At 37.5% G+C, this 13,226-nt stretch overlaps 1 protein-coding gene across 5 annotated transcripts in view; it reads right to left on the reverse strand.

Annotated features, from left to right (window-relative positions):
* slc4a7 (solute carrier family 4 member 7) overlaps positions 1-13,226 on the reverse strand; it is a 37,752-nt gene that overhangs the window by 9,162 nt on the left and 15,364 nt on the right. For 3 of the 5 annotated variants that reach the window (XM_089117927.1, XM_039650691.2, XM_039650690.2), the window contains exons 7-16: positions 9,767-9,882; positions 4,899-5,056; positions 4,656-4,743; positions 3,443-3,589; positions 3,172-3,275; positions 2,213-2,387; positions 1,913-2,046; positions 914-1,159; positions 696-801; positions 61-222 (exon numbers count right to left, since the gene is read on the reverse strand). In XM_089117927.1, coding sequence (XP_088974053.1) covers positions 61-222; positions 696-801; positions 914-1,159; positions 1,913-2,046; positions 2,213-2,387; positions 3,172-3,275; positions 3,443-3,589; positions 4,656-4,743; positions 4,899-5,056; positions 9,767-9,882 — 1,436 coding nt within the window. Of the gene's footprint in view, positions 1-60; positions 223-695; positions 802-913; positions 1,160-1,912; positions 2,047-2,212; positions 2,388-3,171; positions 3,276-3,442; positions 3,590-4,655; positions 4,744-4,898; positions 5,057-9,766; positions 9,883-12,141; positions 12,529-13,226 lie in introns of all 5 variants that reach the window. The other 2 variants (XM_089117928.1, XM_039650693.2) reach the window with 1 other exon arrangement.

The following is a 13,226-nucleotide window of genomic DNA, read 5'->3' on the forward strand; positions in this document are numbered from 1 at the left end:
TGTTAGAGTGAATAACTCTGTATCAGAACAAGGTCAGGTGGAGGAATGACTCTAACTAACCTTAGTGGGGAAATATCGCTTGGTCTTGAACTGCTTGAGGAAGGATGACAGGAAGAAAGTGGTGAAGAAGAGAATGACTGACCAGAATAATACATCAGGGATGTACGGGCCATTATATCCACAAGCAGGACCCACAAACTCGCCATGGAGTAACTTGCAACCCTTTTAAAGAGAGGGAAAAATGACAATTACAACAAATAACAATTAAAGATTTTATTTATTTAGATATGGATACAAATGCAATGTAAAATTAGGGTTGTCAAAAAAGATTCAAATCTTTTAAAAATTCATTGTTTTTTATAACATGAAATCTTAATGAATATAACGTTTCCTTTGTAGGTGATATTTTAAACATGTCAAGCTTTGACGATCAAGAATTTCTTTTGAACAAAAAATTAAAGTTATTTTACTTTCATAAAAGGTTCTGTATGGATTTTGTTAGAAATAAATAAGCTGTTAAGAAGTAGTTTTGTCATCATTTACTAATAAATGAGAATCTGGCAACTGGACACCTATTCTGATGTCTTTTGAAATTGGACAGAAAACAAGGAAAAAATATCGTAAAGTAAATGTCGTTAATAGTATTTCATGTTAAAAGACACTTCAACTGTAGTCTAAAAAATATAAATGCTTACTGTCACATTAAGCTCACTCCAGTTAATGGTCTCAGGAGTAAACCCTGACTGATTCCATGCCTGTACCATCTCCTCTGTGGTATTGGCTGGAGGTGAACACTGACATCTGAAGGAAAAATATAAAATATTAATAATTAGAATTAAAGGGGCCAAGTTTATTTTTAATCTAGCCTCTGAGTATACAATCCATTTATACACCAAGTTAAACATTTCCTTACGTGTAAAATGTGAGGTTGTCCAAATTGTCATGCATGTTGATAGGGTACATCTCCCCCAGTTGGAAGAGTTTCTCCAAGGCCTCATAGATGAAAATGATGCAGATGAGAGCAGCGAAGGCTTCCTCTGTGAATCTTGTTATATAGCACACCAGAGAGCTGGCGTCTGTGGCAACCAACACAAGGCACAAGAAGGCCGTCCACAGGCCAATGCTAGTGCGCAGAGGGAGGTAGCACAGATTGTAGTCACTGTAGAGAGACAAATAGACGTGTTATATATTGCTCTGTGTAAAGGCATCTGCTAAATGAAGAAATATCTTCTACTGTCTGGATTAATCATATAATAAACAATGTGTTTATCTTAACTTCAGTATAGAACCAACCAAGCCAAGCAGATGACGCATATTTAAACACTTGGCTATGTTGAACTTAAATATGTTTTGTATGTCCAGAGTGCTGCGCCAACTCTTTTCTGCACCAGTAGATGGCGCCACGGTATGTGTGGTTTAAAAATGAGCCTATCCTAATCCTAATCTCTGATATCTGGACAGACTAAGTAGTATTTACTATTTTCTGAAACTTTTTAATGGGTAGTTGATGAAATGTCAAGCAATGACTGCACTGTGACATGTCATACTTAATTTAAAACTTTTTTATAAAAGTGGACCAACATTTCACAGGCCACAATACACAACCTGATCAACTCTACGCGAAGGAGATGCATTGCACTACGTGAGGCAAGTGGTGAAAAAATACTGACTGGTTTTCGAACCCTGTTTTGTGTACATAGAAAAAGTCTTAGATCTTTGACTTCAGCACATGAAAAATGGGGTCAAAAACAAAAGTGTTGCGTTTATAATTTTGTTCAATGTATATATAAACAATCGCTAATTGCAAATTCTAAAATTTGAGAATAAAGCCTGAGGCACAGAATAAGGAGAAAGGAGTGACAATATAAGCAGCGAATAATGAATGACACTATTGAAAGTGAGTCTCTCTCACCTGCAGAACTTAAAAAGAATTTTCTCAAAAACTAGAACAGGCCCAGTGCTGCCCAGGATAGTGAGAGGCTGACCAGAAAACAGAGAGAAGGCCACACCGGTCAGTGAAGCTCCAAACAGAGACTCAATGGCACTCTAAAACAAACGCAGACAAAAGGATTGTCATCAAACTGTGGTGAAAGATTCGAGCACAGAAAACAGCATTCTGTGGAAGTAGAAATTAAATATTTAAGGCACAGGAAAGAGCTGTAATCCTCCATTGATCTTTCCAGGCAGAGCCAAGTCTACAAGTCTGACTCACTATGTTGTTTTTGGTGGCTTCCCCCAGAAGGCCTCCGAAGGTGATGACGGGGGACATGCAGGCGCAATAGAGGAAAAGGATGGAAGCTAAACACTGCAGGCTGATAGCGTCCTTCACATCTCTCCAGTAAAACGGAGCTTTCCGCCTCACATCTAGCACCAGACCCCCGAATATCCTGTGACGATTGAATGAGAAAAAAAATCTAAATATTAGACAAAATAATCATTTAAAGATGTCAGCAAACAACAATAATAATAGTTGTTATCTATAAGTAAACACACACACTTCATTATAATAATCACAGTTGGTAATGACAGTGGAGTTAACTACATCAAGTCACTACATTAAAGGAAATAAAATTAGGAAATGCATTTGAAAATCATATTATTTCTCATTTCGTTCTAATGGCTGTTTGGGTGTGCTTTGGGGCTCTTAAAACACATCTTAATGAACGGCACTCTTACACAACCGTCTCTGGTCGGCCACTTAAGCTGCACATCAGAGGGCGCCACTATTAAATCTACTGCCTTTATTCAATACCTCTGACATGAAAGACTTAGATAATTTGCACCATGAAAACATTTTACCCCCCTCCGCTTAATGCGTTTATAATAAGGTCCTCCTTCATCAAAAGAGACTTAAGTAAATCCAACATTATCCCTCTCTCTCTCTAACACTGTGATCAGGCGGGTTCAGCTTTGACACACATACATCCGCATGTTCTTAAAGTCCAGAAACCTTAATGGCTTAATGTGAGAGCACAACACATCTAAGTATGCCATTTATATAAACCCATCAGCCATATTTAGGGAATCATACATAACAGAATCTCTCCTTTTTATATATAAGTTAAGCCTCAAATGAATCCGAAAACATATTAACTAACTAACATTTATGACCAACTTATACTATAGGTGAGTGTGCAGTATAAAAGTGGTGGAGGTTGTACTAGCTCTGACCGTCCTGTCCTCTTGAGTTCAGGTCCAGTGTGGTGTTCCTCTTCATTGATAATTTCTGATAATGGAGCAGAACCATTAGGCATGGAAGGCATCTTTCTCTTCTCCTGCAGCAATGAAATTGAAACAACAAAATGTAAGAGGCTAAAAAAAAGCAACATCAACACTCTGGTAATCCTGTGGCTCATGGCTGGCTTCTTGCAGAGATGCACTTCTGAGCCATAACCGCTACTCTACAACAGCCCCAACTCCATATCTCTCGGGCAATGATTACCTGTGACGGGACGCTCTTAGGCGGCTCGATTCGTATCGTGGGGTCCCATTCTCCTGGGGGCAGCACTGTCACCTGGTCCAAGAACTCATCTATGCCAGACAGAAGGTCATTCCTGTCTTTGGCTTTGTACGCTACATCATGAAAGATCTGCCATGGTGTTAGAGAAGGCATGAACATGCAATTATACTGGCGTAAATGGAAATGATGCAATCTTAAATTTGACAGTCTGAGCATCCTTCAAATGTTTTTTGAAAGTCTCTGTATCTCACCAAGGCTTCAATAATTTGATCAAAAATATAGTAACAACAGTAATATTGTAAAATTGAACTTTTCACACATATTTTATAAAGTGTAATGTATTGTTGTGAATGAATTTTCAATTTTCAGCATCATTACTCCAGTCTTCAGTGTCACACGATCTAACCGAAATCATTTTAATATGCTGTTTTGGTGCTCAAGAAGCTTTTATTATTATTGTCAATATTTTTAAGGAAACCATGACAAATTATTTGATGTATAAAAAGTTCAAACTCAAAGAACCATTGTTTATCTAAAATAGAAATCTTCTGTAACATTATGTCTTTACGGTCACTTTTGACCAATTTAATGCATCCTTACTGAATAAAAGGTTTTACTGATTCTCAACTTCTGAACAGAAGTTCTTCTGAACACAATTAAAATGTTACTGAAGGCTTAAAGCAGGGTTAGTTTGTCCTGATCTTTATGGACATTTGTTAGTCTAGATGCCATATTTAATTTGACCTGAATGAAATCGAAGCTGTGAGGTTCAAAAGTCTGTCCAATATGCTGAACTGTAGTGTAACTTGTCATCAATTGTTCAACTAAGGTCGGAGCCATATACTTGTGAGCAGCACGTGAAGGCTTTTTAGTTCTGAATCGTTACGGTAATTGCAACATAGTCGTAATTTGTGAGATGCAAAGTTTGTAAAAAATTAGACATGCCCTATAAACGTGTTATAAATTAGTGTACCTTTTCTCTCACAGCAATATATTCATTCAAATAAAATTATATTTACATTTATGCATTTTACAGATGCCTTGAATTGTAATCAAAGTATTTTTTTTTTCTTCAGGTCATGAATTATCTGGGATTTGAACCAACTACCTTGACGTTTCGAGGGACATTATCTACTGTTTGAGCTACAGGTACACAGACTAAGAAATACGGCATTGTTCAAGGTAAAAGCCTCACCTCATCTGTCATTAAAGTAGCTATAGACCTGCCAATCTCATGGTATTGGCCCCCTTTACCAAAAGGTCCCAACAGCAAGAAGAGAAACCTGAAAATAAGTTGAGGAAATAAATAAAACTGCAAGAAAAGATTGCATAAAAGTGTTGAAGAAGAAACCTACTGAAGTCTCCCTGGGGTACAGGGGGTGTTATTTGTGCATTTATGTAAATGAAAGTTATGTTTTCAGGGGTGCTTGAGCGCTACCTTGTTGGAACAGGAACTTCGGTCAGTCCGGTGAGAAGAACAGCAGGTGAGAGACGGATGAAGGCAATGATTGGACGCTCGAGGAAATCAACTTCCCCCACCAAAACATTCGAGGCCTCGGCGCCTGGAGGAATTTTCTTCATGAAATTCATGTCCACCTTAAGAGCAAAAAAATTAAAAATCAGGTACATAGTGCTGACCTTAGACGTTTGTGTGTTTCTTCATGAACCTCAAAAATGGGGTATTGGTTTGCTGGGAGTAATGCAGCCTTAACATGCTATCAGGATTATCGCAATTACGAATGTCCTAATTAATAATGCCACATGAACGACCTCCCAAAATCATATTTACCACTGAGAAGCTAGGGGATCATTTTGATGCCCAATTCCCCGAGTTGGGCCTGCCATAATCTTTAAACATGGCGGAGGGGAGAATAATTTCTGCTGACTGGTCTTGTCGTTAAACCAGTGCATATTTACATATGATAATCATTTGAAGCTCATTGTATGTTTTATACACGGTGAAAATATCCTATTAGAATATGTGTATGGTTGTCAATGAATGGGACGCTAAATATATAATTAGGCTTCAATACGCTTTTCCCATCAAACATGCAAAAATAAACCTAATCTCCTCTATGATTCACGTTCCTTCCAACAAGGCACTTGAATGCGACAAGCTCATAATCACAACTTCAGAAAAAAGAAGTAGGACATTTTATGATAGCATGTGAAGGCAGCATAAAGTCCAAAGTATACAGGGGTGCTGTCACACACTACACATTTTTCTCAATTGACTTCCATTCATATGCATGCGAATGCGTCAGACCAGAAACGCGTGCTCATGCGAATACAAAGCCACTTGAAGGCAAGCCTGCAAGGTTAGCAAAAAAAAGTGTAACGCCTGTTAAAGCCGCGGTCACACTAGACTGAGCAAAATTCACTGGACACTGCAACGGTCGTGGTATGATGTCATGCTCTGTAGCATAAAAATTAATTAAAAATATAACAAATAGTAATACATTCAAAATGTAAAAATATAAAAATCTATATTACAGCAAAAAGTCTTCTTTTGATTCAGCAAATTGGTCATGCAGTGACGTACTGATATTCTACTGGTCTTCACATGATGTGAATTTTTGAATCCAATCAATTTTTTTAATTGATGTCAATGGAGGAGAGGCTTTACTGCACTGAATAAACTGCTTTTGTGGGAAAACGGTTTATCATTTAATGAATCGACAGCCCATTTGTTAAATCTTCAACATGTTTGCTCTTAAACATTATTTTTTTTTAGTTTGGTCTATTTTTAGTTAACAACAACAACAACAAAAATAATGTTTTATAAGAGAAGTCACAGACAATTGCACGACAGGTATGATTCAGTATACGGCACTTCTCATTTATTTCTGGTATCCACAAACAGTGATCAACCGTCACACAACTCTGAAGAAAATTAGTAGTATCTCTGTAGTATCTCCCAATAATAAAACCAAATTCAATGGAAAATAGTGCATTTTGCAACAGTTTGGAAAACTTGTTTGCCAATTGACATGAATTCGTATCACGTGAAGACGTGTGACCAGTAAAAAATCGATATGTCACAGCATGACCTCTTGACTGAATTCAGGTATACTGAAGTATATTGTATATTTTTACATTTTGAATGCATTACTAATTGTTATATACACAGGCTTGACACATGCACTCTAGAATGTTTCATATTTGTCAAGTGTCTATTTTTCTCCAGAAGTTATGACCAATACAAATGTCTTTGCATTCTTTTAAACTAAAGTTGCGGCCGGCATCTCATACCCCCTCACACAAGCGCTTATCAATCTGGGCGTCTATTTTTGCTGCAGTCTCTGGTGTTGTTTTGTTGTTATGTCTCTTTAGTTTAGTTTTCTACAGTGAAAAATGGCCCGGGCCAACTTATGGAACAACTGATTAGTGCAAAACAAATTCAATGCACATGTGCGATCTGCACGTACAGTACACGTTCTATTCTGGTGGCATAATTTGCATCACGTGCACTGTACGCGGACCCTCGCATGAGTGTATAAACTGAAGTATACTTTGGGCTTTAAACCACATTCCATGGTATTACAAAAACAAGACCAGTAAATCAAACTAGTGTAGTCTTGTGATGGGTTTTTTTATTTCCGGTAATCATGCAGTAACTAAAAGGTTTCAAGACTTCAGGAACTACATTTCTGCCCAACTCTCTGGTTGAGCCAGTTTAACATGGTTATCAATGACACTTCACATACACTATGAAACACATAAAAATAAATCTTCTATGAAAATCCATTGACAATGAACAAAAGCAACAATTACACAACCAACTAATATACCAAACCACTGACATGACATGTGAGACAATCACAATCCACAGGACAGCAGAATGTAGACCAGTTCAGTCTGGAGAAATGTTTTTCTCTTAGCGAGTCACGTTTTTCTAACCAGGATCAGTATACATGGGAAGATGTCACCTAACTCCTAACAAAATAGGACATCATCTGAAGTGGAGGATCAATTGCAGAATGAAAATAAGTTATTGAAAAACCCAGGTAATTTTAACACCCAAAAAACATTGTCTAACGTCTTCCAAGACAGGTGGACATTCGTTGAAAAACAGGTTTCAATCGCATATCAGTCTAGGGTTTCGGTGTTATTTTGAAACAAAGCTGTCATAATGAAACTATAACCGTGAGAATTTGTTTAAACCAATACTTCACTATGTTTCAACAGCAGCTTGAAGTAGAGCCCACAGATTTTGCCTCTCTGTCAGCCTACTGGCAACAATAGCTGCAATCCAATACAGCATTATCAGACTTAATGATAATGAACATTTATTAAAAACACATTTTTAGAGTATAAACAAGTACATAAATATGTAGTTAAATAAGTATCAACTCATTTGCAACATAATATAATACTGAAGACACTTTAAAATAAGTATTTACATATTTAACATTAGCAAACGCATCCGGTATCTTAAGATAAATACTTTTACAGCACTTATTCTAGGTTTTACAACAGCATGCCATGCATTAATCTAGATGTATTGTGAAAAAAGAACATAAATTAACAATGAAGAGTTGAAATTAACAAACAATTTTTAAATTTCACTGTCTTATACCTAATGCATTAACTAACGTTAACAAATGAAAACAGTATTGTAAAGTGTTACCATATTATATCATCAGTTGACCACTATTTTGGACGTCCCTAAAACTAACCTGAATTAGCATCCCACAAGAATACTGCAAATAAAATGACAGCCTGTCTGAACGGCCCCATATTACGGACAGATTTAGGCAAAACCGTTGTGAAGTACTGCAACATTAAAACAGAAACATTGTTCCTTTTCGCAAGACACTTCAAAACATGATTTATCACGACACACACTACAGTTATCAAAACATGGTTAACCACTCAAGTAGACATCACAGAAGATCAGAGCCACAAACACAACCTCAAGAAGCACTCGATGACGACACACTGGAAGACAGTTATGATGATGTAGAGACTTACTGTAGGCCTTCTGCTGCCCCTTCCCAGAGAGCTGCAACTACAGTGAAAAGAGGATTGGCTGTCCTGATACCAACCAGACAGACATGGAGAGTGTTCAGTGTTCTGTATATACCTGCCATCTTGTCATGAGACTTAGGTTCAGAACTACCCCATTTCATTCATTAAACAGGTCATTTGATGCATTTGCCCAAAATGCTTTGCCCTGATGTCCACTTCAAAAATCTTTTTCCACCATTGTCCAAACAAATTGTACCTCCATCCTTCACTTTCAACCCCTACCGTATAACAGTGAAAACACGGAAAGTTAGAAAATTAAAAAGTCCAAAAGTGCTTCAAATGACAAAAAGCATCATTCACAGTGCTTTTAAATATTAAAACAGGTAAAACAGTCCTTCTTATCCAACAATTATTTAACAAACGGGCTTACTATGAATCAGTGGAATTACGAAATTATACTATATGCCATGGTCAAGTTTCTTTTGTAAGATTTAACCCTAAAACCGTATTCTGGACAAATGTGGGCAAAATAGTTTTGATTTATTTTTTAAAAATACTTCCCTTGATCTGAGTGCTACAAGACTTGGCTACTTTTCCTAAGTTTGCCTCCTGAACATACCATTTTTTTGACTTAATTCTACAATGTTAAGTGGGTGAAAAAAAACCCCTCCTTAATCTTGTTTTTGGGTCAAAAATGGACACCCATAAAAATGAATGGGAAAAACTGTAATTTAGAGCATTCAAAAATAAGACATCAGGTGACAGCAAAGTCACTTCATCTTTAGGTTTTAGCTCTAAGAACTTATTGGAATGATATTTTAATGTAGTTAAAAAAATAAAACATAAAAATAAGCATCATTTGCATAGAAAATATGGTACTTTTTGAAGTAAATAAAAAAAACACCATAAATGGATAGACAAAACTTGATCAAAGACAGACAGTGATATAACATTTATAATAAATAAAAATTAGGATCACACCCGAGTCCTCTGTGCCCACATTTGTCCAAAATTATAGGATTAAGGGCTATAAAGTGACAATAGGTGAACTAGAAATAATGTGGGTTTCATGGTCATTTGAAAATTATTTCTAATAGTGTGTAATATAAATACTGTGTTTTTAGGTTGATGTTTTTTGGGAGCTTGGCAGCCCCATGCCACTGTGCACTTCAGTAGCTTGGAAAATAGCATGAACGCTCCTGTCCAAGATCTTCTATTAGGTTTCCCAAGCCAAGAGGAACAATTATGAGAAAATGACACAAAATGTCAAACTATTCCTATAAGTGATGCCCATCCACAACATTTACAACAGGATGTGTTGCAGAGGAAGCTCACCTTGCTAAAGTCCACAGTGCTGTTTTCCCGGCTGCCACCAGCGCCATTCATACGGCTTTCACTGGCCTTACTGTTCTCCAGGTTCCCCGGGGCCGACTGGGGGGATGCAAGGAGACCTGTTGGGATGAGAAAAGGGAAAGTGGTGGAGGAGGACAGTGTTATAAGCGTGTTGAGCATTAATATGCAGGAAAGGTTAACGACACGCTCAATGTGTGGTCTAGAGTGTGGACATGCAGAGCAGGTCACATGCTTTCTGGATAACATCACACAGAGTTGTGTACGCTCACGGAGGCTGGAAGGTTGAATTGGAAACTTTAAGAAAGTGATCTTTAAGATTTTCCAACCCATAGTTGGATAGAAATCAAACCTTTTTTTAAGGAATAACAGGATGAGTTCATTTGAGGAGAGCATTAAGGTTAAACCATTAAATGAGGGAGCCATAAACTGTTCCTGGATTCTGTGGGGATTTTAGCTTCACATAGCGATCGAAAACATCTCCCAATATCCATAAAGAGGCACTGTAAAACTGTGTAGGCCTGGGATGACATTTCACGGAAACAAGCTCTCCTGCTATCTGAGCCTGCTGCTTGACGTCACACTAACTTAAAAATAAAGGGAGCAAAATGACCCTCCTTCTATGGTCTTCCCTGTAAACGCATGGAATGGACGAATCAATCAATTGTTTAATGTCACTGCCTCCTTGCTAAGGTCTGGTCAGGCACTCAGAACGGAGGTTTGTGAGCTGCACACTCTGCCAACATGAACACAGCAATGTACAACATGGAGCAACTCCGTGACATCACCCACTCCCATTTCAACAGGCTAAGTTTACACTTGAAGTGTTTTCCAAGAGGCCGATGACCTAAGTGTCACAGCAAGAAATCTGCTCCTCAGCATGACATCACTTATTAGCAACTGTACGGTACCAACACACTTTATATTTGTCTTAATTTGTGGTGATTCGTTGTATTGATCTGGTTGCTTGTGTGCATAATTATGCCCCAATAGCTAGAGCAGAACCCTGTGCCCTCATCAATTGTGGAGCACTTGTACAAACCCAAACAGTAGAATTAATAAATAAAAAAATATATATGTCAGAGGTGCTAATATAAATACTTTTTGAGGCCACTGAACTTCATGATATTGAAGAATGCTTAAAAAAAAAACGATATAAAACATTGCAGGTGCTACTACTGGAAGTTCTGTATAAACGTGTGTATTCTCAAGGAAATATAAAGTTGTAAAGTTTAAATGTCTCATATGGGTAGTCACGCTCTTTTTAAAACATCTAATTTATTGGACAAGGTGAAACTCAAGAAAAACATGTGGGGACACGGTGTGACAAGACGACAATAAAATACTTAGGGTGAGAGAGGGAAAAGTGGGACTGAGACAGCTCAGAAAGTGGGGAAAAGTGGGTCATAAAGAGGCAGGAGAGAATGTGAGAGAGTGTTGGGGTTAACTGTCGAAAGTAGCGTGTAGTACATAATTAGATTGTTTTTCCAAGTGTTTTTTTATTTTTTATTTTGTCAAATATATTTATTTCTCTTTATTTATGAACATATTTGATGGTTAAATTGTAAGCGTATTTAATGTATAAACCCAAACACACACACACACACACACACACACAAACACACACACACAAACACTTTCCTTGCTGAAGTTTGAGTTTAGCATGATGATGGTGAGAGATTTCAGGTTTACATTATTCATTTTATATTATACAATAATATTACTTTATATACGTTTAATTTTTTAAAAGTTTGGGGATCAGATTTTTTTATGTTTTTGAAAAGAAGTCTCTTAAGCTCACAAAGTCTGAATTTATTTGATCAAACGAGATGAATCAACAGTAATATTGTGAAATATTGCGATTTAAAATAACGGTTTGTTATTTTATTATGGTTTAAAATATTATTTAAGAGATGGAAAAGCTGAATGAGGCATTATTACGGTCAAATGATCCTTCAGAAATCATTCTAATATGCTGATTTGCTACTCAAGAGACATTTCTTATTATTATCAATGTTAAAAACAGTTGTGCTGCTTAATATTTTAGCACGATACTTTTTTCAGTGTTCTTTAATGAATAGAAAGTATTCTGAATACACGCTGAATTCAAGTATTAATTTCTTTAAATTAATTAAAAAATAATAATAAAATCTTACTAAATAAACAAATAAAAATTTGAATAGTAGTGTATGTGCCATAATCGAAAACAGAATCCTTAGAACACAGAGTAGAACATTCATTTCTTATCTAATGTAATTAGTTTTCTGGACTCAAACACTCATGACAAATATAAAAAGAGTGTGAGGCTGAGCAAATGTATCATGCAGGAGACACATCATGCTGATGGGCTGGATATTTGCCTGACTGCGGTAGGAGCAACAGCTGAGCCAGCCTGTTGGGGTCATGAACCACCTTCTCATCCCGAGTGGCGAAAGACCGTGACTGCGGTTCCTCCTCCTCCTCGGGCGGGAACACCACAACCTCTGGAATGTCCTCTCTATCTCCCCGTGCCACCAGCAGCTCGGGCCCCTGCTGAGAGGGTCCTGGGGAGCTGAGAGATGATGAAGCGCGATGGGCGGTAGGGGGGGTGTTTTGAGGGGTGGAGTTGGCGCTGGGCAGAAGCTGGTTGAAAATGATGGAGGAACGGGAACCGTGGGAGTCTCTGGAGGGACGGCGCGAGCTGGGGGGTGTGGAGGTGGAGTAGGTACGTCTAAGGAGAGACAGACGGGAGGCAGAGAGACCCTCCCCTGATGGGACCAGTTCAGGAGGTCAAAATGGATGAGGAAAAGTGTGAAGAGAGGAAAACAAAGTAAACAGACTAAAGATGGAATGAAATAACATTGATGAATAAAATAAAGCAAAAATGTTGAGATGAGGGAGTTGGGACGGTTAGAATGAGAATAAGGACGTGAGATGGCATGGCAGCAAGAACGGAAAGTACAAATCAGTCACGGTTCAACACCCAGAAACATGACCATCACACGCTCATCGTCAACATTTTAATAAATCAGGCTAGCTTGTAGTTTGCCATCACAGAACCCACATTCAACTCTAAGAATCAGAGCTAGGCCTGTTTCACAGAAGCAGCACTCAAGTAGCATTTCAGAACAGAGCCACTCTCAACTAAACAGATTTATATATATATATATATATTTAATCAATACAATCTTTTGCTGCTCAACAAGTTATGAAGCAAAAAAAGAGCAAAATATTATTTTCTTTAAAAAACAAATTGGTAGCTGGGTTTGAAGCTAGGTCCAAATATGCAATAAAACACACATGCCGCACTTTCTGTTCAGTAAGTCTGTCAGAATGACTGAATCCAAATGATACAAGCAGTTTAAAAATAGATTATGGTGTTTTGAGTTCTGTTAATCGCCATTATTAATCGCCATTTGTATGTACACTACTCTTCAAACGTTTGGGGTCAGTAACATTTAAAAAA

The sequence above is a fragment of the Pimephales promelas genome, chromosome 12 (genome assembly GCF_988280905.1).
Source record: "Pimephales promelas chromosome 12, fPimPro1.hap1.1, whole genome shotgun sequence".
NCBI classification, from domain to species: domain Eukaryota; kingdom Metazoa; phylum Chordata; class Actinopteri; order Cypriniformes; family Leuciscidae; genus Pimephales; species Pimephales promelas.